The 23,480-nt window shown below is 40.0% G+C and overlaps 1 protein-coding gene across 1 annotated transcript in view; it reads right to left on the bottom strand.

Moving 5' to 3' along the window:
* Positions 1-3,553: 3,553 nt before the first annotated feature.
* FHIP1A (FHF complex subunit HOOK interacting protein 1A) overlaps positions 3,554-23,480 on the bottom strand; it is a 34,255-nt gene continuing 14,328 nt past the window's right edge. Inside the window, exons 5-11 of the mRNA XM_066549021.1 lie at positions 18,135-18,302; positions 15,864-15,943; positions 14,355-14,542; positions 12,816-13,856; positions 9,214-9,392; positions 8,788-8,926; positions 3,554-4,746 (exon numbers count right to left, since the gene is read on the bottom strand). Of these exons, the coding sequence (XP_066405118.1) occupies positions 4,529-4,746; positions 8,788-8,926; positions 9,214-9,392; positions 12,816-13,856; positions 14,355-14,542; positions 15,864-15,943; positions 18,135-18,302 (2,013 nt within the window). The 3' untranslated portion in view covers positions 3,554-4,528. The remainder of the gene's footprint in view (positions 4,747-8,787; positions 8,927-9,213; positions 9,393-12,815; positions 13,857-14,354; positions 14,543-15,863; positions 15,944-18,134; positions 18,303-23,480) is intronic.

Below are 23,480 nucleotides of genomic sequence, written 5' to 3'. Positions count from 1 at the left end.
AACTTAAACCCTCAGAGTCTACAGGATGCTGCAAGTTTGTTTGCAAATGTTTTTCTCTGAAGGACTGAACAGATCACTTGGGTTTTCTGCACAGGCCAAAGAGTGGCATTGGTGGCAGGAATGCTGCTCAGGCTTCCTGTCTATCCAGTCCTGCTCCCATTCCAAGGCATGGCTCCCAGCTGATGTCCAAGGTCCACCTCAATCACACTTTGTTTTCTCCCATCCTAGGAAATTTACCAATCTTACTAAAAATACCAAATCACACCTGAAAGGCAAGTGCTCTGTACCACAGCATGACACCACTGAATTCAGACTTTTTGCAAAGTGACAAACCCCAAAGAAAGAAGCAGCAAGTAATTTATGAACTATATGCTTGGAAGCATGTACCTGGGCCTGCTGGTGGGAGGGACGGTCCATGCTTGATACTGGAGTTTTCTCATCTCCCCAGAATACAGCTGAAAACAGAAGTTCTCATTTCTGTTCTTGAAAACCAAAGTCAGAAGTTACCAGGACAAAATAAGACAATGCATCTTTCACACCTAGAACTGCAACATCAATAACTTGATCCCATTCAAAATATCATAATATTATTTAGGGCACCCATGAAAAAGATCAAATTTAAGAAAAACGCCTAGAATACAATAATATAGGTAGTAAGCACAGCCAGCAACATGTGAACTGCACCTGACTATACATGTACAAAGACCAGCACAAGCATGCATGAAGCTTTAGTCCAATTAATGCAAACCATGTGTATGCTTACTGAGACTAACCCAGAAAGCATCCAAAAATGGCCAAAGGTAAAAGAGAGTGACTACAAATTTTTGAAGACAAAGTGCTCACTTTATAGGTAGGTTGCAAAAACAAAATAAACAAAAACTAAACCAAACCAAAACCATACACACACACATACAAAAGCAGGTTGAAAATGCTGGAAAGATTCCTTGCAATAGCAGAACAGCTTAAAAACACACTCCAAGGCTACATAATTGGAAATGTGGCATTCACAGTTTGAAGCATCTAGTAGGAGCCTGGAAATTCACTTTGGTATCACTGAGCCACCACCTGCAGTCTTTGGAATAGATCTGCCAAGACACTTCATTTGGAACTGATGCTGAGCCAATGTACCAAAGAAGGACTGCTCCAGTCACACACCCACCTGAATGTGGGAAAAACCAGATCATAAAGCACTTCCTTGTTCTTGGACAGAGCAGCATAATGCTGCTGTCCTCCAGGGACCTCCAGGCCGGACCACAGCTTGGACCACAAGTACAGGTTTTTTTTGGGAAAGAATCTATCATTGGTGAGAGACAGGATAACACATTATCTAACTGGAGAGAAGAAGCTGATTAGAGAAGCATTTGGCTGAAGAGCTTATGCACACAGATGTGATTCATCTCAAAAGATCAACATTTTCAAGCTAAATCACAGGTTCTGCATTTTGAAGGCAGGAAGAGGCAATTCCCACCAACAGTTTTTTGTGCTGGCTGCCAGACATTATACTGCTATTACATCTGAGACACAGCTGCAAGTCTGATCCCACTCAGAAAAAAAGCAATGCAAAGGTACACGTATGATCTGCATTTTTACATTCTAAGCCAGCATCACTGCACTCCTCCACCTCTTCCTTTCGGGGAGCTGACAGACATTTCCCATTGGTGAGGGGACGCTGTGCACAAACACAGCTCTGACCTTTCAGCAAGAAGCCTTGCACACAACTCCAGATTTCAAAGGCTGACTTTATCCTACTGGACATAGAACATAAACTCTACTAAAACTTATGAGGAAAATCCTCTCCTTCCTCTAATTTACAGATGCTTTTATGAGCAGTCCACATTTTAAAATACTCATGTAGCTTAACAGACCTGCCAGGATGAAACTGCAGTGATTTTGTCCATTTGCTGAAAACACCAGTTAAAATTAACAATCTCCAAAGAAATCCCTTCTACCCCGCAAATAAGGATTCTTAGTTTAGAATAAAAACAAAGGAAGGAAGTGTTCAGGTAGTAATTTACTGCCTTGAGCACTGGTCTGCAGAGTTCTTTATTTTTAAAAAAGTGAAATAATCTTTCTAATTCCTGTTTAAAAAGTCCTCAAAAAAAGGGATTAGATTGCTTCTGCATTTTAGCAATTGTTTCTGAACCACTAAAAGGGAGCTGATCAAACTTTCCTTTTGCTCTCATGCAGTTTTTGCAGAAGAGGTGAGAAGCAAAGCAAGCACTGACCCTACAACCATAATAGTAAAACACTTCCAACACACACACTGAACCCCCTCAGGCCAGGCCTGTGAGTACAGCATGGAAGGCAGCAGAAATGAGGGAGTGGGAAAAGAACCCACAGTGCCCTAGAACAAGTTTTATAAAAAAAAATAAAATAAAAATCAATCAATCTCATTACTCATTTACAACAACAATGTGAGGCTGGGGGAGAACTGATAAAGAAAGAGCTCTCTTCAACCTGGGTAACTAATACCTAAGGAAAAACCCCACAGCTTTGGCTTCAGCTTCCAAGAAAGCTGGTGAGGGGAAAGAGGGCCATGTGGAGGTCAGTAGGTGATTTGCAGAATGGTGATGCAGTGGCACCTGAAAAACTAAACAAGTCATAAATGAAACCAAACCAGAGAGAGTCAGCTCGGAAGCAACAGGACCCCCAGCCATCATGGAAATGAAGACTGTGCAGCAAACAAGAAAAGATGGACCCAGAGAAGTTCTGGAGGGGATTTTGTTGGAGGCGGATTTTGGGATTTTTTTTTTTCTTGGAATAGCCTACAGCAGGCTGACACAACAAATGCAGACACTTTAATCTATACCTTCTAGATTAAAGGAAGAACTTTTCAGAACTACCTAAAGGATTTAGGAGCTTAAACCGAACTGCATATTCCAGAGGAATCTGATGTGCAATTAATTAGACTGTTCTGGAATGTCTTTGGTTTTTGTTTTTAAACTGTTTTTTTCCCTGAAATCTCTGAGAAAGTGTGTTTCAAATTCAGAATGTGATTAACTGGAATTCCACATTATGGAATTACAATGAGCAGGAGAACTAATGTATGCAAATGTTATTTCTGATTTCTGTTTCTTCACATTTTTTGGAGTCATTGTTAATTTGTATCCTGGGCAAAAGGGTTTATGGCTTTCTTGAACTAAGCCCCTCTTTATGCAGCCAACTACAACACACTGGAAGCACAATTATGCAGCTAAGATAAGACAAAATACAGTGGTGATGCACCAATTCATCATGTTTGGGGTCTTCTAATGAAGCCCATTACTCACAGAAGAGAATTTTCTCAAGCAGTTAGTCACCAGCAGACAGCTTTCTCCATTACTCCTTCCTTTTCTGCAGCTGGTGAATAGCCTGGTCCTCCCCTCACCATCCCAAAAATGCAATATTAGGAAAAGTCAACACCTAAATTACAAGTAAACAAACAGTATTTAACTTTCCCTTAACCTTAAGAGAAATTAACAATAAAAGAGTACACCTTTCATGAGCAAGCAAACCTTTTTCATTTAATAAAAAAAAAAAAAAAGACAAAGACAAAAAACAGCCTGCTGTCCATTTAACACTACAGAAAAATACAGAGTATCTTTCTTTAGCTTATTAAAACAAGCACACAAATAAACTAGACACTAATAAGAGCTTGCATAGAAACATTTTGTTTTGTACTTTGTGCAAATCTTACTAAATAAGGCATGCTGGCAGGCTTAGGTAGCAATGCAAGAGTTATCAAAGAATGCTGAGGAACTGCAAGGAAAATTCCAGGCAGTCTGCAATCCACATCCACTTACACACTTCACTGGACTTCAAAGCCCAACAGCTGATAGCTGCAGATCTGTCTGCAGCATAAGGCAATATGGTATGTGTAGGGCCCAGCACCTGCTTTCAGCTACTCAGGGGTTTGCTACACTTAAGATCACTTGAATTCAGAAAACCTGAGCCAGTTAAAAAGGGGGTTTTGGGTGGGGATCAGTAAGAACCCGGCTTCAGGGTGAAGCAAGGGAAGAGGCAAAGAGGACAATGACATCAAGAAACACAGCCCTTCATATACCCCCTTCAGGTCTTGTGCAGATTTTGCATGCTTTTTTGTACTGTGAACTTTTCCCATGGAGCAATGTTTTTTCAAGCAAACTTGTCTCCTAACAAGTTATCCAGAAGAGTATTTGTGGAACAGAAAAAGCTAACATGTTTATCTTAGCCAGCCAACAAGTGCCTATTGTAGAAATCCAACAGGAATTAGTGACACTGAAGAAGGGTGGCTGTGTAACGAGGAAGGGATGAAGAAGGAAGCTGCAGTAAGAGCAGTATCCGAAATCTCAAATAAGTTATGTAGCACAGAGGGAAATTATAAGGCCTAACTGGAATAATATTTTGCCTCCTTCTTCCCCCTCCAAATCAAGTATTTTCAGGAAATATTGAAGTACAACCTTCTTTTGAAAGCAGCTTTGCATTAATAATCTGTTTAAACTCCAAAAGCTTTCTCAAAACACATTTTAAAAACCCACTAATAATAATCTTCAAAATCCCCCAGTATTTTTTAACATAAAATTGAATGTTCCTGGGCTAGAGCTGCCAGCTCCTTCAGGAACTCTGGGAAAAGGGCAGCTGCAAGTACGGCGTTCCTCACGTGTGCAGGAAGGCTGGGATGAGCCAGGCCTTTCTTTCCTTTCTGTCCCAGGAAAGGCTGCAGTACAGCTGGGTAAGCTTCAGGAAGATTCCTTCCTTTCCCTGGGTTGCTGCTGTGATGGACGTTACCTAAAGACAGGAGGAGAGGGAGAGGAAAGAAAAAAGACTGTATATTAAGCACACAGAGTACTTGTATAGTGTCTAAACCCAGTTTATAAGGATTGTGTTCAGAGCTGTAATTTACAGTACCCACACTGTGCAGGGAGATACTGCACTAATCCAGCATTTTAAAGTTCTACATAGCCTGGTTCTATTGCATTTTTTATTACCTATCTTTCCCCAGGTTATATATCATTCAGTTACAGCTCTGATGAGAGAAATATGTGGGCAGAAGAGGAGTCAAGGGAAAGAGTAATATGGATTTACCTTCTGAAACAGCAGATAATATCTACCGTCTAGAGCCAGGATGGTTGTCTCCATTTAGACGATACTATGCTCTATCCCTCCCCCACATCAAACTGTTGTTTTGATTTTACTTCTCTTTCTCTATCCTCTCCCTGTGAATCACCATGTCAATGGATTCGAGGCCGAGCTATCACATCACCACATGAGTTGGAAGCAAGTTAGAAACTAAGGGAAAAAAAATTTAAAATTGGATTTTTCTGCAGCTATAGGCCCTACTAACTACTCTTACTTCCCTGTAAAGCAATTAACCATTAAAAAGAGAGCAAGTGAAAGGCACTGTGTGTTCTGCTATATGATCTCTGCTGCCAGAGTTCAGAGGATCAAAGCTCAAGTATCAGAATGCATGGAATTACAGTGACAGCAGCACTTAAATTTCAATCAATTGCTCCTTGTTTCAACCTGAAGCAGAACTGCCCTTTAATTAGATGATAATTAATTCAGTGAAACTAAAAAGGTGACAAAATCTAATGCTGATGGAAATAAATACTCTACAAAGAAAAATTAACCTGTAGAACTCACTGCTACAAGATAGAACTCACTGCTACAAGGTATCATTGAGGCCAACTCAGCGGAGACAGATGAAGTCCCATCTAACTCACAAGTGGGATGCTCTCCTGAGATGTACAAGTAAATCATTAAAAAGAAATAAAAGGGCTGTTATGTTAATTCACACACTGCAGACAAGCCCAAAACTGCATTGCTGCCTTCAGAAGGGGTTTCCCTTACTCTGCACACAGTTTATGTTAAAGTAAGAGTCTCAAGTGATGCCAGCCTTGCTCTGAAACCCCTCCAAAGCAGCGAACAGGGGGAGCTGTAGATGAAGGCCTCACTCGATGCTGCACAGCAATCCGCTGTTCAACAGCTCTGCACTTTTGTTCCTTGGCTGTACTTCACCCAAGGCACTGTGGAATTACTCTACTCCTTCCAAACACTTGAAAAAAAAAATTCCATCTCAATCATTTAACAGACTCGTACTTTTCTTGAGTTTAAAACACCTTTCCAACTCCAGACTTATCAATCATTCATGCTGTTATTCTACAAATTTCTACCTACTAGAGACAGAGTACAGGAATTTCTATTCTGTGGGAAAATCTGACTGTGGGAGGAAAAACAACTTAAATTATAGATTACAATGAAAAGATAAAGTTTTAAGCTTCCCCTGAAGATTTTTTTCTCAGATTTTCTAATGTTAAAACATTTCATAATTAATATTTTAAGTTTTTTGAAATAGTTTAGGCAATATAACCAGAATGCTAGTACACTGTGAAAGCTTTCCTCTTCTTTATACTCTTCCTTTTAAAAAGAATCAAAACTGATACATCTCTAAAAATATTTTTTGTTTAGATTCAACTGCTTGTTTGGAAAAAACCCCAAAAAAACAGAAAAGCACAGAAAGCTGATCTAGGAACTAGAGATTTGTTTGGTTTTTTTTCTTTGATCAGGATTGTTCACTTCTCTCTAGGGTCAGGATGCTATCTGAGTCATACAATTGAAAACTGAGCAAATGAGTACTCTGAAGATTGCTACCAACACACTGAAAAAGGGGCAGCTTGCACATGGAGCTACATCATGACAGCTCTAGATGTGTAACCAGAGCCCAAGCTGCTGTGGAAGAAATCACACACTACTGCAAGCAAAAAAGAACAAATTGTACCATTTCTGTTCAAAAACCTTCTGAGACCAACCCTGTAAAGTGAGAGAAAATTCTCTATAATATTTTGGTTTTACATTTGTATTCCTCACTAACTCTGCCTTCAGGTTTTCATATGTGAATTCTGTAGGAGGCTGGCTATGCTCAGACCTGCAGAGAACACTGGGGTTTATTCACCACTTCTTTTCAGGGGAAAAATCCCTCAGAGAGCAACCAATATGTCTGACAGTCAGAGATGGTGTTCAAGCTAATGCAAAGAAGTCCATGGGGAGTTCCCAATTTGTTTTTTGGTTTTGGTTTGTTTTTATTATTTTTTTCATTTACCATTATTGCAGCAGTTCCTACCTTGCACTTTTTAATCAACATAATGAACTACTGGTTGATAGGCTACTGAGCCAGCTCTCCCCCAGGATTACATTCTGATGACTTGCATCACTAGTCCTGTAGGGAACCAAATCTGCAGTTATCCAGAAATTTACTTACTCTCCATTTATTTGCCAAGACAAGCCTTCTCTGCAGGAGTTGCCACTATACAGAACAAAGTGCACTAACAGGGTGACTAAGCAGCCTTGTTTCAAATTCCTAAATAATGACCAACATGAGTCAACCTGGCAAATTCTGAAGCCCACAGAAGAAAACTGACGTAAAACAGGAAGTATAAATAAATGTCATTGGGAATGCATTATGTGAAAGTTCTTATTGCCAGCACCTGAGAAAAAAAGGACTCTGAATATTGCCTCCTAATCTCATCTCCCACACGCTAGCTACAATGACATCTAATGGTTCAGCTTTCTATTCTATGACACCAAAATGCAGAGCCTAAAATGCTACTGACATGTGCAGGACACAGCTTTTTTACAGCAGAACAACAGACCAACTCTTTAGGATGCAGCCTTAGCAAGATCATAATTTTACAGACTAGATATACTGCAAACCTTAGAAACACAGACTATGCTGACTACAAACTAGGTAGATTATTCTTCAGAGTCTTGAAAAATGAAAACACAATTAAAATGGCACATAAAGACTCCTGATTTCCACACCTCTGGAAATCCAAGAAAAGCATCAACATCTTCACAGAAGTGTGGGCAGAGTGGGTGATTATTAATGACTCCCAAAGACGAGTAAGCACACACCTGTAAATGCAGCCTCTTCTGAATGCTTACAGAGTCAGCTCTTCATGACTCACCAAATCCCATCGTGTGGCAAGCTGGCTTTTAAGAGAAGCCTGCATCCAACACTGCCTGCTCAGAAGCAAGCTGAGAACAAGCATGTCCTCAGGGCAGGGCTTCAGCTCTATCCATTGCCTGCCTGTGTCTGGAAGGTTCTTATTTGGCAGCTAAGACTTCATTTTGTTTATTTTTACTAGCTTGCCCCACAGTGGTAAAAATAAGTAGAGGTAACTGTAAAGACAGGTGCAGTATGCGCTGTGCTTGAGAAGCAGCAGATGTTACAGAGTCCCCTGCAAAGCTGGCTTGGTGGGGTGATACCCGTATAAATCCCCACTGCTCATAGACACACACATTTTGGTTTTTTCTGCTTGTTTTGGTTTGTTTGTCATACAAGAAAGATACTAGCCAGAAAACTTTCAGTGTCTTATCTCCTTCAGTGGTAGCCGAAACCATGACACCAAGCCTTATTCAATTGTTGCAGAAACCAGTTCATCCTGGACTTCTGTCCTAGCTAAGATTTATCAAAAAAGAACCAATGACCTAGCTGAAGGTCAGGCTAAAAATAAAATGAAATCATGCACATAAGCCACCTCACCTCATGCTTTGAAAGTGAGTTTGTTTACTGACAGCAAGCCAAGAACTGAATTTGTTACTTCTTTAAACAGACATTTTATATACCAAATAAAAACTCATAAACAGGAAAGAATATCCAAATAGACCCATACACTGTGGTCTACTGAGCATCATCACTTTAAAGTCAGGAGAATACAGCTGGCTAATGACATTCACAACACACCACACCTTTTAATCATCTGCAAAAAAGGACAGGGGGAATTGGTAAGTCATTCCACCAGCCCTCCTCTGAGCGTGCTTATCATTTACCTTTGGTGAGCAATTCTTCCTCAGCATCAGACATGTCCACACGAAAAAGCAGGTACTGTTGGGCCTCCAGGAGAAGACCTGGGAAGTCTTTTTCAATGGAAGCAAAATGTTCAATCTTATTTTTCACAGATGCCAGCACCTGCCAAAACAACAGTAGCAATTACTTCTTTCTCCTTTGCTCCCAGTGCAGCCACAGACTGAATATTCAGGCTTTCTCTACCTGCATTAAACTAGAGTTCTGACAAAAGCTATGGTCATACGGAGTTTCCAGTTCTTTGCACAAATGCAATTAAAACATGGAAATGAAATAAGAAGCTCTCAGACAGGTAGGAAAGCTACATGTGAAAGTGAAAGGAGCTAATGTAAGGTTTAAGGAGCCACTAAAGACACTGCTCCAGTAGGCATGGCTATCACCTGTGTAAATACCTGATAGAGCGAGCGCACGCTAGGCTGAAACACCATGTTGGTGTTGAGCAGAAAGGAGCGGAGAAGCGGCTGTGGATAACTTGCCAGCTGAGTAATAATCCCAATAAGCAGCAAATTTACGTGCAAGGAATTCTCCAGCATGTTCTCCAGCTTCGACAACACTACGCTGATGAATGGTCCTGCAAGAAAATAAGAAGGAATCAATGCTTTTGTTTTCACAGAAGAAAAACCCTAAGATCCAGGAAAAAGGCATTTAAAGGGAATTTTGACCATCATAACCAACCAAATTAGCCCTCCCACACAGTAATTAAAGACAGCAGGGAGAAAACCCAAACTGTAGCTGAACAGAGAAAGCAGACTTTACAGAGGTGTTGAAAGCTTTTGTGGTTAGCAGCACAATGGCTACCTAGACAATCAGTTTACATTAATGGTTTATTTAACATGCATGACTATTCCACTTGTATGTGCCAATAAGGATTTAGCCTAGGACATTACAGTCTACCACTCTATTCCCCTTTAATAAATTGGAAGGGTACTACTAGTTTTAATGCAAATAGAATCTGCTCTTTTTACTCTTCCTATGCCTTATTTCTAAGCTGGGCAAAATGAATTATTGCTAGCTTTCTTGTTCTATCTAAAAACTGGTGTTCTAAAGAAAATATGAAAATGCTATTCTAAACATAAAAATCAAGCGGTGATATTTCCCATCACAAGAAAAGGCATCTTCAGTATACCAAACACTCACACAAAGCAGGGAAGACATTAAAATAGATTTATAAGCATAATTGCTGGTAGACATAGGCGTTATCATATAAATGTCACCAACAAATAATAGCTTTAGTTTGTGCATTCATGCTGAAGGACAGCCACTGAACTACAGAAGCATTTACCATGAAGTACATAAACCTTTAGTGCTCAAGCTTATGAAACCTTTGCAAGGCTGAGAATGACTTCATTCAAATACTATCCTGTTAGACCACACAGCTGGGCAGATGCTTGAGGCAGCCAGTACAAGGGCAAGGGACCTACTCACAAGTAATGTCCCTTATCACACCCACAGTCCCACCACACTATTCCAGTTGCATAAGAGCTAGGAAAACCATGCAGAAGGAATGATTAGCACTGTTATCTTTGAATATCCCACCCTCAAACCTGGCAAAAGATACATGCCATGGGCATTTCTAGGGTCAAGCAGGTGGCCATAATCCAACACCATTCCAGCTCCCCTCAGTTTGCACATGGCTGCCATTGGAGCTGGCTGGGCACAGGCACAGCCCAGTTCAATGTCCCTGCTGGAAACTACAGCAGAGGCTAAAGCACCTCTGGCCCAGAGCAACAGGAAGGATCAAATGAGGAGTGCCCCTGCTGCCATTTCACTTAACAGAGCTCCACTAAAGGCTGGAATCTGTCATGCTTTACAGCAACTGTGAGCACAAAGGCAGCACTCCTTCCAGACTCATCTCTCAAGGCTAATGCTGGCACAGGAAAGGTGGGAGGGCCAGTGCTGGCAAGGCCTCAAGTGGCTGCTGCCTTTCAACCAACACCCCAGCCATCAGAGCCCGAGCATCCAGTGGAGCAGCCAGCCCCACACACTTTTGCTGAGATACAGTTTCTTCTGTCCCAACATAACCTATCCTGTCCATGGCGACACTTTCACAGAGCTCCTGAAGGGAGCTCTACTGTATGAAAAGGGATGGCAGAAGGAGCTGAGATGTGTCACTGTTTCTCTTCTCTAGGTAACACTTCAAAGCTGACTAGGTAAAGCTGAACCTGCAAGGGACATTACCAAATACATAAAAATTTTTTTTAAAAGTGATAGCATGACTTTCACTCCTAAGAATTTATTGAAATGAGACTCAGAGGATGCAAGCAGAGTTTAGAAGCCTTGTAAGAAACAGGGTAACTAGATGAGAAGTCAAAAAATTACTCCTTTCATGGCCATGAAGTCAAGCACTGAGATATGGAGAAGGAGGAAACAAAATACAAATTCCTGTTCCTGAACATCACAAGTGAAAATAGAGATGACATGCTTTTACCATGGATATAAGACACCGAGAGAGCATTTTCTTCACAGATCCACAGGCCTGAAGGGAGCATCTTTGCATTGCTGACACTTACTGGCTGTGGGAAACTTCTGTCAGAGAGAGGCCTCATCCCTTAATGCCATCCCAAAACAGTAAAGCAACCTAAAAACTTTATCAAACACATCTACAAGCATATTAGATACAGAATCATAGAATTTGGGTTGGAAGGGACCTCAAAGACCATCTAGTTCCAAGCTCCCTGCCCTGGGGAGGAATACCTTCTATTAGACCAAGCTGCTATCTTTGAAAGGCCCTGCAATTTTAACATTTCCAAGGTGTTGTTGCAAGTACCTCCTTACATGCAATCACTAAGATCTCCATTAAAGCCAGGTAAGGAGTCTAAGAGCAAAACACACTGTAGATAGGTAGCAAACATCTAGGCTTATTGTGTTTAGCTTTTTATCTTCATTTTCCTCAGTTCTGAGGTTTTCATGGGTTTGGGTGAGGGGTGGGTTTTTGAAAATGAACAAATGGAGAGGGACTAGATGAAGAATGAGAGACAGAGAGAACATTTTTTGAGCTACATTTGACAGCAGATAACACAAAATAAAGATGTGGATACAATTAATGTACCACCACAGCAAAACCAGCAAATTAGTTGAAAAACAGACTGGATTTTTCAATTAAGAAACAGTGCCAAGCATTCTGGCCACAGCTGACCAGAAAGGGCTGCTTTTCAATGAACACACATTTTCCCTTTCCAAATGAACGAGAAGCCATCTTATAGAGGTTTTTGTTGGGTGAGGAAACCTAGTACATTATTATTTTTTATTATTTGCATTACTCCGGTATCTAGGAGACCTAATTAAAGACCAGGAGCCTGTAGTGCAAGGAGCTGCACAAATACAGATCAAAAAGCCCACTCTGACCTCCAGTAGTAATGCCATTCCTGAATAGCTTGGACAGTCAGCAGAGAGCAATCTTAAATTGCTGCCTGGCACTAGAGAGAAAAGCATGCCAACAGCGAGGGCAGACCTGACACTGGAGAACAGGATGTCAGGGCAGAGCAGGGAGACAGGCACGTACAGACATGGCACCAGTGCTGACACCTTCTGCTACAATGTGGAATAGCAGAGAGAGGAAAAATGGCACTATAATATTGCATCCATCCCATCAGAGGTGAAAGGTGCCAGAAAAAAGAAATTATTTACCTGGGCTCTGTATATTAAAATAGCTACTCTGAACACCTTTCAACTGAAAAAGTTTCCTCTAGTGTGACAGAACTCTCACATACAAACAACATAACCCCTGCTCAATGTTCTAAACAATTACCAAGGGAAAAACTCTGAAACACTACCATTTTCTTTCACCACACTGATGACTCTGCTGTATTTTCACTCTGGATCTCTCACTCTCCCGGGAGTGGTTTCAGCTATGTAGGCTATACCCTGTATAGTGCCAAGACTCTTCCTTCCTCTATGCTTGTATTGTGTACCACACAGTGTGATCTCATTTGGCCCCCTTTAATCACCATGCCTTCTTATATTTGTTATGTATGTAATTAACAGGACATTCCACCTGTAAATGGAGCACTCTGGCTCCTTGGAGAGTGCTTGGGAGAGACATCATCCTTTGGTCCAAAGGGAGATGATATGCTCTCTGCAGAAGGGGTATCTGCTGAGAAATTCTCAAAGTCCTCCTCTTCTTCTGCTGGAGAGACAGGATCAGGAGCATCCAACTTCTGCTCCTCCATGCTTGCACTGTTTGGAACCAGTTCCTTAATAATTCTGTCATACTGTGCAATGAAATCCTCACCATCTGTGCTCAGCAGTTTTACACTTAAGTTACAATCTGCCTCCTGAGAAGAAATCTTTAACTCTAAGTCTGGCTGTGGATCAATCTCAGTCATTTTCTGGTTTATTTGTTCTCTCATTACACCTTTAGTTGAGCTTGAATTTCTCTTACTGTGCTCATCCAAGTCCATTTCCAGCTGGGTCTTTGCAAGAGACCCATTGACTACGGTCTGGCTCTGCACCTTGTGTTCTCTGGCTACATTTAAAGCTTTCTCCTTGGAGCTGTCATCATCTTGAGTATCCTTCTGGGCACATAACCTGTAAACCATAACATCATCCTGAAAGTCTGACTCCTCTATGTAAGAGCCTTTGATGAGCATAATGGCATTTTTTTTCATTTCCTGAATGTGTTTTGGTGGCTCTGCAGGTGGCTGCATTTCTGTGCTTCCCAGATCATCATACGGTCGTGGTGAGCTCACGTTAGAACCAGGAGAAATCCCTGTGTCATAGCTATCATCCCATTCTAGCTCCAGCTGCATCTTCTCACTAAATGGGGTTGCTTGAGCAGAGCTGCACGTGCTAGGAGTCCTTTGCTGGAGCCGAAACATGGGGTACTCCACATCCGCACTGTTCTCCTCTGCAAGCGTCTGGATAAAGGTGTCTGGATCAGGATTTACTCCATCATACAAGGCAGACCAAACCTTACAATCTTTCATGCACTGGATGATGGCTTCTTGAGCTTCCCCCAGGTACTGCAAGTAGCTGATGTCCACAGCTCTTCCATATTCCACGATGCAAACAGATTCAGAAGAGCGTCTATCAGGATCTGGAAGTAAAGAAGACGACTCGTATCAAGAGTAGTGCATCAAATTTTCTCCAGCAAGGCATCCACTAAGACATTGCAGGAAGAGTCTTTAACCCTAACAATCCAGTAAGGCAGGAAGACCAAAGCACAACAAGTGAGATGTGCTCATAAACACACCACTTTTTCCTATCACAAAGACAGAGCTGTAACTCAAGATTTCTATGAGAGCAGCCTGCATTTAAACCTTAATGCAGCAAGGACACTGAAGCAGCCTGAGTTGCTGCCATGTATCAGTACACTATTGTCATGAATGCATATTCAAGCTGGATAGCTGTTAAAACAAGGTTTCAATAGACCTGGACATATGGAAGGAATTAAACAAACTTTCTACTCCAGGCTTGCTCACCACAGTTTATTGTTGCCCACATTTCCTTCCCCTTCTATTCCTTCACAATTCCTCCCATAAGGTGCTACCAAATCAAACACTAATTATTTCAACTTCCCCTGAGCACCAATTACCTTTAGTTTGTGCTGGTTTTGTCCAGAGAATACAGTCTTTTCCTTGGCTTTCAAGTGTCAAAGTGATTCCAGTGGAGCAGCAGAGAGGTGTCAGGGCCAGCAGTTTTGCAGCAGATACAGAGTAACAGTCTCTCTCTTTCACAGCCCGCCGCTGGCTCAGCATCATGTGGTTGCAGGGGATCAGATACCTGAAACAGCAGTGCCCAGCATCACTTATCCTTTCATGTTAGAGAAAGCAGCAACACACAGAATTCCCTTCCCATCTTCCTGCCTTCTCAAAAAACAGCAATAATAAGGAGACAGTTGCATCAGAACAGGGAATCCTTTGGAGGTCAGAGCAAACCTGTTTTAAGAAAGTATGGAGGAAGTGTGGGACAGGCAGATGTCAAAGGCCGGCAGAATTGTTTGGTCTGGCTATGAATGCATTCTGTCTCAGAATTCTCAATTTATTTGTTTTCCTGGGAAATCCAGAGAGAGTCAGTTTGCCAGGCAAGTAGCCAGAAAAAAAAAAAGGAGGGAAGGGTCATCCAAGCATTTTACTGCAATAGATCAAGGCTGAGCTCTTAGGCAGACGAGGGAAGAAACTAGAGGAAGCTAAGGAACAGAGAAAGTACAGTCTCATGTTGAACTTCTTTAGAGAACTTTGGTTTTACTTTTTAACGGCACTTACATAAGAGCCTCAGTGTTAACTGCACCAATGATCTGCCATTTAAAATGCAAATAAATTCTAAAGGATTCCCTAAATAAACAAAAGGATCAACCACAGCACTCTAATGCTAGAGTGGTGATGTACTTGTGCTCACAGAGATCTACCAGTATTTCCAGGCACCACTGCCAGATCTATAGGGAATTTCACCTTTATGCCTGTGTGTGGAGGGAGAGACAGTACCTGGAATATTCATGTGATCTGCAATGCTAAAAGCCCAAATCAGTTACACCAATATTTCCAAATAAATGACCAGTCCTCATCTAATAAACATACCCAAATTATGAGTATTTTGAAGCAATGTATAAAATCACAAATTAAAACCAAAAATTATCGCTTCATTTAGTACATCACTTAATCTACCTACAACAGTGCAGGAACATGAAGAATTCTCATTGAGCAAGGAATCAAAGAGGTGGAAAACAACACGAAGGGTAGGAGCTGCAAACAGTATACAGGTCTGTATCACAGTGCATAATACAGTAGAGAAAACATGCAGGAGGGAAGAATTATGCATTTAAAAGCAGGGAATAAGGACTTTGGAGGTGATAAATATATTCTTAGTTTCTCTCACTTGTATAGAAATAAATCACAAGAAAAATCTCTTGCTCTGGAGATCTCAGGACGTAAATCAAACTTCGTCAGGTCTGGTAGACTTTTGTTGGAACCATAAATATTCTTATCCCTGTAGTTACTTTGATTTCTGCTCTCTTGGAGAACTCTCACCCAGCTCTGCATCCACAGAGAGAGACCATATGTCCCAGAGTTAGCATTAAAAATAAGAAAAAGAGTTTGGGCTTTACCTTAAAACTAGCTGTAACATCACATCTTCACAATGCAAGCCAATGAGCGTTCTGAACAATGCCAAGGAGACCACACAGAGCTGGAAAATGATAAACATTGTCAGCTTTTGATCTGGAAATTTTATCTTTCCAATCTTCCCTGCATACTACATTACAAAATGGCTCTGCCAGAACATCATGATTTATAAAACACTCTTAGAATGACACTTCATTTAGTGAGCACCCCATGAGATTTTTTTTCAAGTTGTCAAGGGCTATACATATATTATGTTACATTTTAACAAAATACAATCCTAAACAGAACTTTCCTTCAAATAAGCTATTTAAAAAATCAGTCTTAAACATTATTCAAATTTATTAATTTAAGTTGACTTAGCATGAACTGAACCATGTAACTTCCAATACAGAGTTTTAGTTTTTACCTGTGACACAGAATTTGAACCAATTTAAGGTCTTTTCTGAAAAAAAAGTTATAAATCACTTCAGTTTCTGTTGCTTTAGGTATAAAGAATTATTAGTGTTCTTCGCATTAAGAAGCTGAATGGTTGAAGAGCTTCACAACAAGCCTTTGGAAGAAGTCAGATTCTTGCATAAATGTCTGTTTTAACTGGGGGAGGGACATAAGAGGAAAGCAGATTTCCTGTTTTTCTCCTATGAAATTTACAAGGAGTCAAGTATAACTTTTCTTCATGGCATGAAACTTCAAAAACACCTGCTGCTGCCTCAAATTATCCTGTATTTAAGAAATTTAAGTTTACAGGGAAATAGTAATCATTAGTCTTTGCAAATCTGGAATCTTCTGAATAACTAAATCCAAGTATATTTTTGTACTGTGTAAAAAGATAAAATTTAAAATATGCTCAAGAAAAAAAGAGGATAGTATTTCTACAAGTCCTTTCAGGCACCTGTCTCTAAATAAATTTAACTCTGTGAATTATTAATTAGTATTTTCATCAATAGTAATGTACACAGCTTTTGTGCTATGATTGCACTTGGCTGAGCTATACTGCAGAAAACTCCTTTAGCATCATAGCACCACTTTGGCTGAGATCCTGAGCTGCTCAGGGCTGCAGAATTCTTTACAATTCCCATCTTGCTTGCCTATGGAATAGTAATTAATGATCAGCAGAGACAACAGAATTTGCATTTTTGTTGACAGAACTGTTTCAGTTTTCAGAGTTAATCCATCTCAGAGATGCACTAACAGCAGCATATATATCAATATTTGCATGCACTTACATTTCAAAACAATTTTCAGATGAAGCTACTGTCCCTAATACACAAATTTAATGCACATGCTGGTGTTCTGGCTTCTCTAAAACATTACTGCACATTCTAAGCATTCATTTGCACTAAAACAGTATTCTCAGCTTCATCCATGAAGCTCTGCATCACCCAAGAGTCAGCCAAGGTTGCCAGTCAACCCAGGCTCACTCAAGTAGTCCAGTGCAACAAGTAGTCATTTTCTCATCCAGAAGATCCAACTGTTGGCAAAGGTAACTACTCTCTCTGGCAGGCAGCCCTCCAGCCACTGTGCTGCTCTGTGCCTAGGCTGAGAAGGGGCTCAGCACAAAGCTGAGATAAACCCTACTGCACAAGGGAATGAAGGCAAAGAGAAGGAAGCAGCAACCTCATCACTTGAGCAAGAAAGTGTGTTCTTTTAATCAAATAAAGCAGGCAACATTATAGTTCAGTAAACATGCTACAGAAATACAGACTGTAGATTCCTGAGAATTACATCAGTGAGATCACAGTTAACAACTGGGATCCATTTGGAGACTTCCTTAGAGAGCTCCCATTGTTTCCCCAGACAGACCTTAGAGAGCTCCCATTGTTTCCCCAGACAGACTATTTGAAAAAGCTTGTTGCTTGGCAAAACTCCCAAGATCAGAAATGCTCCTTACAAGTATATTTATAAGTCCCAGGGAGAGTTATCTATGATAGCACTAATCCAGCACTGGTCAGAATAAAAATGCTTCCAAATTTACCTTTTATCTTCCAACAGGATTCAGACTTCCAGAAGCTCTCTTTACCTCTATCCCATTTCCTACAGATGTGAAACCACCTCACAGGTTTATTAGCTTTGTACAGTGGTTGCTAAATGTCGAAACACGCACACAAAATTGAGAGGGTGCAGAAATCATACCATTGGGTGGAGGGCAGAAAATTCCTAGCTAAACAAGTACCCAACTGTAATATATGAAATCTCCCCCTTGAACATTGAACCTACATCCATGATGAGTTCCTGAACTTTCTTTCTGCTTGTCTTACCCGGAATGGTGTGTTGATTCTGCTGGTAAGTGTATCCAGGATATGAACATTCTCATGTCGGTGTAGCAAGATGAAGCGGAGGAAAATCTTGAGGAGGGCTGGCTCTGAAACGCTGCGCAAGAAGAGATCCAGGTACGCAGTCGTAGTCATCACTTCCTCCACAGTCACCTGTAAGCAAAAGTAATGCAAATACTGCAAACACAAACATACTGCACACACAAAATATCCCCCCACCCATCCTCTGCCACAGTACATCCAGCAAAGCTCTCCATCCATAACACTGCCACAAAAACACTGTCTTCACGCTTAAACTGGCCTTGCAAGCATTTTGAACACATTTCCTACCTGTCTTGCATCCCCAGGAAAAATGTCCTCCCTCATGACACCCCAGATCCCACACAGAGTGAAAATCAAAGGACCAAATCATGCTAGAAGATCCCCAACAACTTTCTGCTCATGTCATCTCCTTTGCATCACACTTCTGTTATCCCTCAGAAGAATTTTCAGATGTTGTGAATGCCTGCATCTACCACTTAATTAAAAATAAATGTCAGAGCAGAATCAAAACACAGTACAAAGTCATGGTCGTGCAGCCTTAAAGAGAAAACTCCCATAGATATCCAGAATTTTGTCATGATTTTCCTTCTTTTTATTTTGCCACAGCACAATTTCTCATTTTACTCAATTTTTAAAAGGAGTATATATACAAATATATTCACACATAAAGCCCAACCCAAAATCTTCACTACTGACTATTAGTAGATCAAAATAGAATTCATGGTCCATGTGACATTTGCATACCATAACCCACGCTGCTCTGCTTACTGCAATCCCTTGGAGATTATCTATTCACAGAACACACTGGCAAAGCACAGAAAATTCCAAAGCCCACCTCTGCACCATGTACTGCTCTTGCAAAGTCAGCATTTTTTAAATAGTTACCCTGGAATCTAATAAGCTTAAGTGCACAAAGATAAACCCTTAAATACAAGAATCTGTCTATATGAAAGGAAGTATTAAACATCTTTTGTTTACCAAACTTAGCTGGATAAATGAAAAGACTGATTTTATTAAAAAAAATCAAAGCTGTCACTTAAGACCTAAGAGGATTTAGAAAATACTCAGAAGGGCAACGTTTACGTAACATGCTGTAAATATTAAAATCCCTGTTCCATTATGCTGCATGTTAGCCATGTACACAGTAATGTCATGATGCAAACATTCTCTTTAAAGCATTTAAGATCACAAGCTGCTTCTGGGTGGTTACACAGAACATAGGAATGGAGTATGCAGCCTGCAGACCTTATGGAGAGAGAAGCTCTAAAGCTAAGGTCATTGAATCACTCTCAGTCTGAGGCTTTATTCTAATACTCAGCTACACCATCATTAATACAGTGGGATACTAGCTCATTCTGGCATTAGAAACAAAGCCCCAGTGAAGTAGCAACAGTCAAATTTTTCATCAGGAAATAGAAGCAGCCCAGCTCCAATCAGAAACTTGTTTTTCTTGGAATAGGTTTAGGGAGTTGCTGTGTAAAAAGGAATAGCCTTCTGGTGAAAGTTAGTGTCTGTTGTCCCAAGAACTATCTTTTCTTGCCTTTTTTTCTTTTTTTTTGCCTTTTTTTATTGCAGTGAGTGGTAAAAAGCAAAGCCAAAGAAATCCATCATGTGACATCATTATGACACCATACAGTTCATGGACAAGTTTAAACTCTCTGCCAAGGAAAGGCCAGACAGAAGCAATGCATCCTTACATCTCCATGTCACTTCTTCATCCTTTATGGAGAAAAGGAAGCACTTTCTTGGCTGTCAGTTTCACCAATGTTTGCTGACAGAATGTATATGTATCAAATACTGCAGCTGTACAAGAAAGCAAGAAAAGCCAGCACATTCACAAGGGCAATAACCTTTTTCTAAAACCCACACTCTTTGGACAACATCCTACAATTTCTATCAGTGAGAGAAACCTACGTGCTTTTCAAAGTGAGTATCATGAATGAAACAAAGAGCAGCAGCAGAAGAAAGCCAGCTGGAGAGGAGCTTAGAAAAGAAATGGTACATTCTGAGAGTGTGTTCAGTGCTCCTAACAGCTTGGGCAGTAGACAAAAAATGAAATCATGTTTATTAGCCAACACCTTACTGATACCACTAAGCAGAGCTAGAAGAACCAACTAATGATTAATGAAGCCCTAATAGTTCATAAAGGTGTTACTTGTAATCTTGTTAAATCCTAATGTTTTTTTTAATGAGGGGGTTTTTTGAAGGGTACCACATTACATTTAATTTTTATTTCTTCTTGGGAAAAACGTTGGTGAATCTGATAAGCCATTTTCCAAGAAAGAGACACAATGACTGAGTCTTGTCAAGATTTAAATGGATTTGTCAGAATCTTCTTCAATTGTCAGTGAAAACACATTGCCTTATCTACAACACTCCTTCAAATTTCCTCAAAAAATGAAGCTAGGGTCTATTTTGCAGGGTCACTGTGCCACACTAAAAGTAGGCACATGAAAGTTGCACAAGTAATTTTTATGCTATAGTGTTCTAGAAGCTCTAGTGTTCTCTAAGTGTGCCTTTGTGTGCAACTTGTCCCTCCAAACCAGCTAGAAGACCAACCTTCTGCTTCCTTGCAAATCAAACAAAAATACTGCTGCTGGGTACTCAAATGCAAGCCAGGTATGCAGCTTAGGAAAAACATTGATTAACCTGGCAAGCAGATGTCTGTGCTTTTACAAATACTGTATCTTATTTTGCCATCTTGCACTCTGTGTTTGCTTCTCCCTTTTAGCATATCTGATGGTGAGTGTAACATCTGAAGATTCAAAGCACCTAGAGAAGTATTCAAGAAAGCCAATTTTATCTCCACAAGGCTAATTTTCCTTTTACTCTGTAGAATACATTAGTCTGCTCTGATTGAGCCTCTGGAGAGCTGACTCTTTGCAATTAACTAGAGAAGGATGCTGGAGAAATCAGTTAGATGAGGCTAAACCCAGCCCTGGCAAAAATCCTTTTAACTCTGCACACCTTCTCTACAGACTGCATCATACATAAAACATGGAGTGTTGAAAGTGAAACTGGTTCAATTTGTGCAGTTATTATTGAAGATTTCTGTTTTCTACGATACCAAAGCCACGCTATTAAGCTTCATTCAGTCTACCTGCTGGCTGTCTCTTCTTAAACAAATGTCTCGTGAGACAGATTTGAGGGAAGAGGGAAATCATCTCAAATAAATTCAAATCAGTACTCAGATAAACAGCAAAAGAAGAAACATTCCCAGAGAACTAAAGAAGTGCTACTCATGTCAAGTATGTCCACTACAATCAAATCCTGAGGCAGTTCTACAAAAACTGTTATTGTAAACATTGTATACACTATCATTCTCCCAAGTAAGCTTTTAGTTATTAGCCCTCGGAAATGAACATCTTTGAAAAGATGATAAATGGCAACCCAAAACTTACAAAAATCTTACATTTAATTTGAAAATTCTTCACCTTTGGTAATTCAAATGTCAAGAAAAATACTGTAACAAAGGGAGACTAATAAAATCAAGACATGGGTTTCTAGAAAAACCCTTTGTTAAGTAATTAAATTTCAAGTTTGGTTTTGATAAAATTTTTATTAAATTTTTATTAAATTTCAAGCTATGTTCTGATAATACCTTTTTCATAAAGGTATTTCAGCAATAATAAAATCCACCACTTCCTCAACAGCAAAAAAAGAAAAAGGTCTAATTGCTACCCACCAGTAGCAATTAGATCCTTTCTGCTAATGGCAGAGACCAGGGATATCTCTGCTCTTAAAATAAAACTACAGGATTAAAAAAAAAAAAACAACAACAACAACAAAATAAATTAATTTCCATTGCATTAATCAGACCACTACTCTACCATTTTAATTTTGATTACCCACAAACACAACAACTAAAAGTTGCTGGATTTTTTTTCAATATAAATATAAAGTGTCTGTCTAAAAATACCATTTTAAAAGCCTCATCCATATGTTTTTCTATACAAAATCAGCTGTTACAGATCTCTTTTTGAGATGTAAACTGCAACAAAAAGGACTAGCTGAGAGTCTTCATGGCCAGAGAGATACTTGACTGGAGATTATTGAAAAGACAAAGCCACTATTAGCCATGTAATACCTTTCTATAATTATGTCATAATTTTCAGCAAATCTTTCCTCGCCTCCTCTGATGACTGATTAGATGGTGAGGCAGAAACACTGTAAAGGGATCCAGCTTTTACAAGTCACTCTGCCAAGTAATAGCAAAGAGCTAGAAATTACTGTCACTACAAGCTCAGTTTAATATATTACACTCACTGTGTTAGACCAATCACATGGATTCTTTATTACTGGCCATTTTCCCTTGGGAATCACACATATATTTTCTAATTTACAGCTTCATGCCCACTTACATGAATATGCCTACATGATTCCTCCTTTCCACCACATATCCCTTCTTACAAGGACTTCATATTGCCCATGAAAAGACCACAACTGTTCTTATTTGAACTTATCCTCTAGATCCATTCACAAGCAGTGTCAAACTGTGTAAGTTCACCTCACTGATAAAAAAAATCCAACCATTTCCAGCGTCTTCTATTAATTTTCAACTTCTTGCCCCCTACTTATACAGGCAGAAGGGTTCATGCTGCACAATGAATTGGATCAGGAAATTGATTCAGATTAAAAATATTCAGAAATAAAGGTGATTTTTAACCTCAATCAGTTTCAAGTACAAACAGCTGTCCTGGCAAAAGAGAGGGACAAGCAGGGTCAGGGACAGAGGTTATTTGCCCTCTAGGAGAACCAGAAAACCCAAACTGTTTCAGCTTCTTTCGGCTTACTTTTATAAAATGCTTCAGTTCATACCTGGTTAAAATCCAATTGAACTGCATGGCTGAAGCAAGCAGTGAGAGGGATATTTACATATATCCACACTATAGCTGGTAAAATTAAGTTTTGTAGCTATTAATGGGCTTCTGCAAAGCACAAGGCTATTCAAAGTTTTCCAGTGACACTTGGCTTACATGTTTTTACAGCAGCTGTCCAAATGCTTTTCAGTAAGGTGAAGGATGGTATTATTCCTAAATGGGAACTGACAGTCTTGTAGGATATTTATAAAGATGCTCCTTCTAATCTGTAGAGTATAATTTACAGGTCATTTCCCCCTAGCTGAGCTGTGTAATCATCAAGCATTATTGAATTATCACAGTAGCACACCATGTCAGAGGCTCTTTTTAGATGGGTTAGTGTGCAGCAGACTTGAGGTCCATTTGACAGAGCTTATTTGACAGGACTGTGCCAGCACCTCTGTAGAGCAATTCTGTTCACTTGGCCAAC

This window comes from Molothrus aeneus, chromosome 4, assembly GCF_037042795.1.
Source record: "Molothrus aeneus isolate 106 chromosome 4, BPBGC_Maene_1.0, whole genome shotgun sequence".
Lineage (NCBI taxonomy): Eukaryota > Metazoa > Chordata > Aves > Passeriformes > Icteridae > Molothrus > Molothrus aeneus.
Note: the sequence above shows the minus strand (reverse complement) of the source record. Positions and strands in the feature narration are given on the sequence as shown.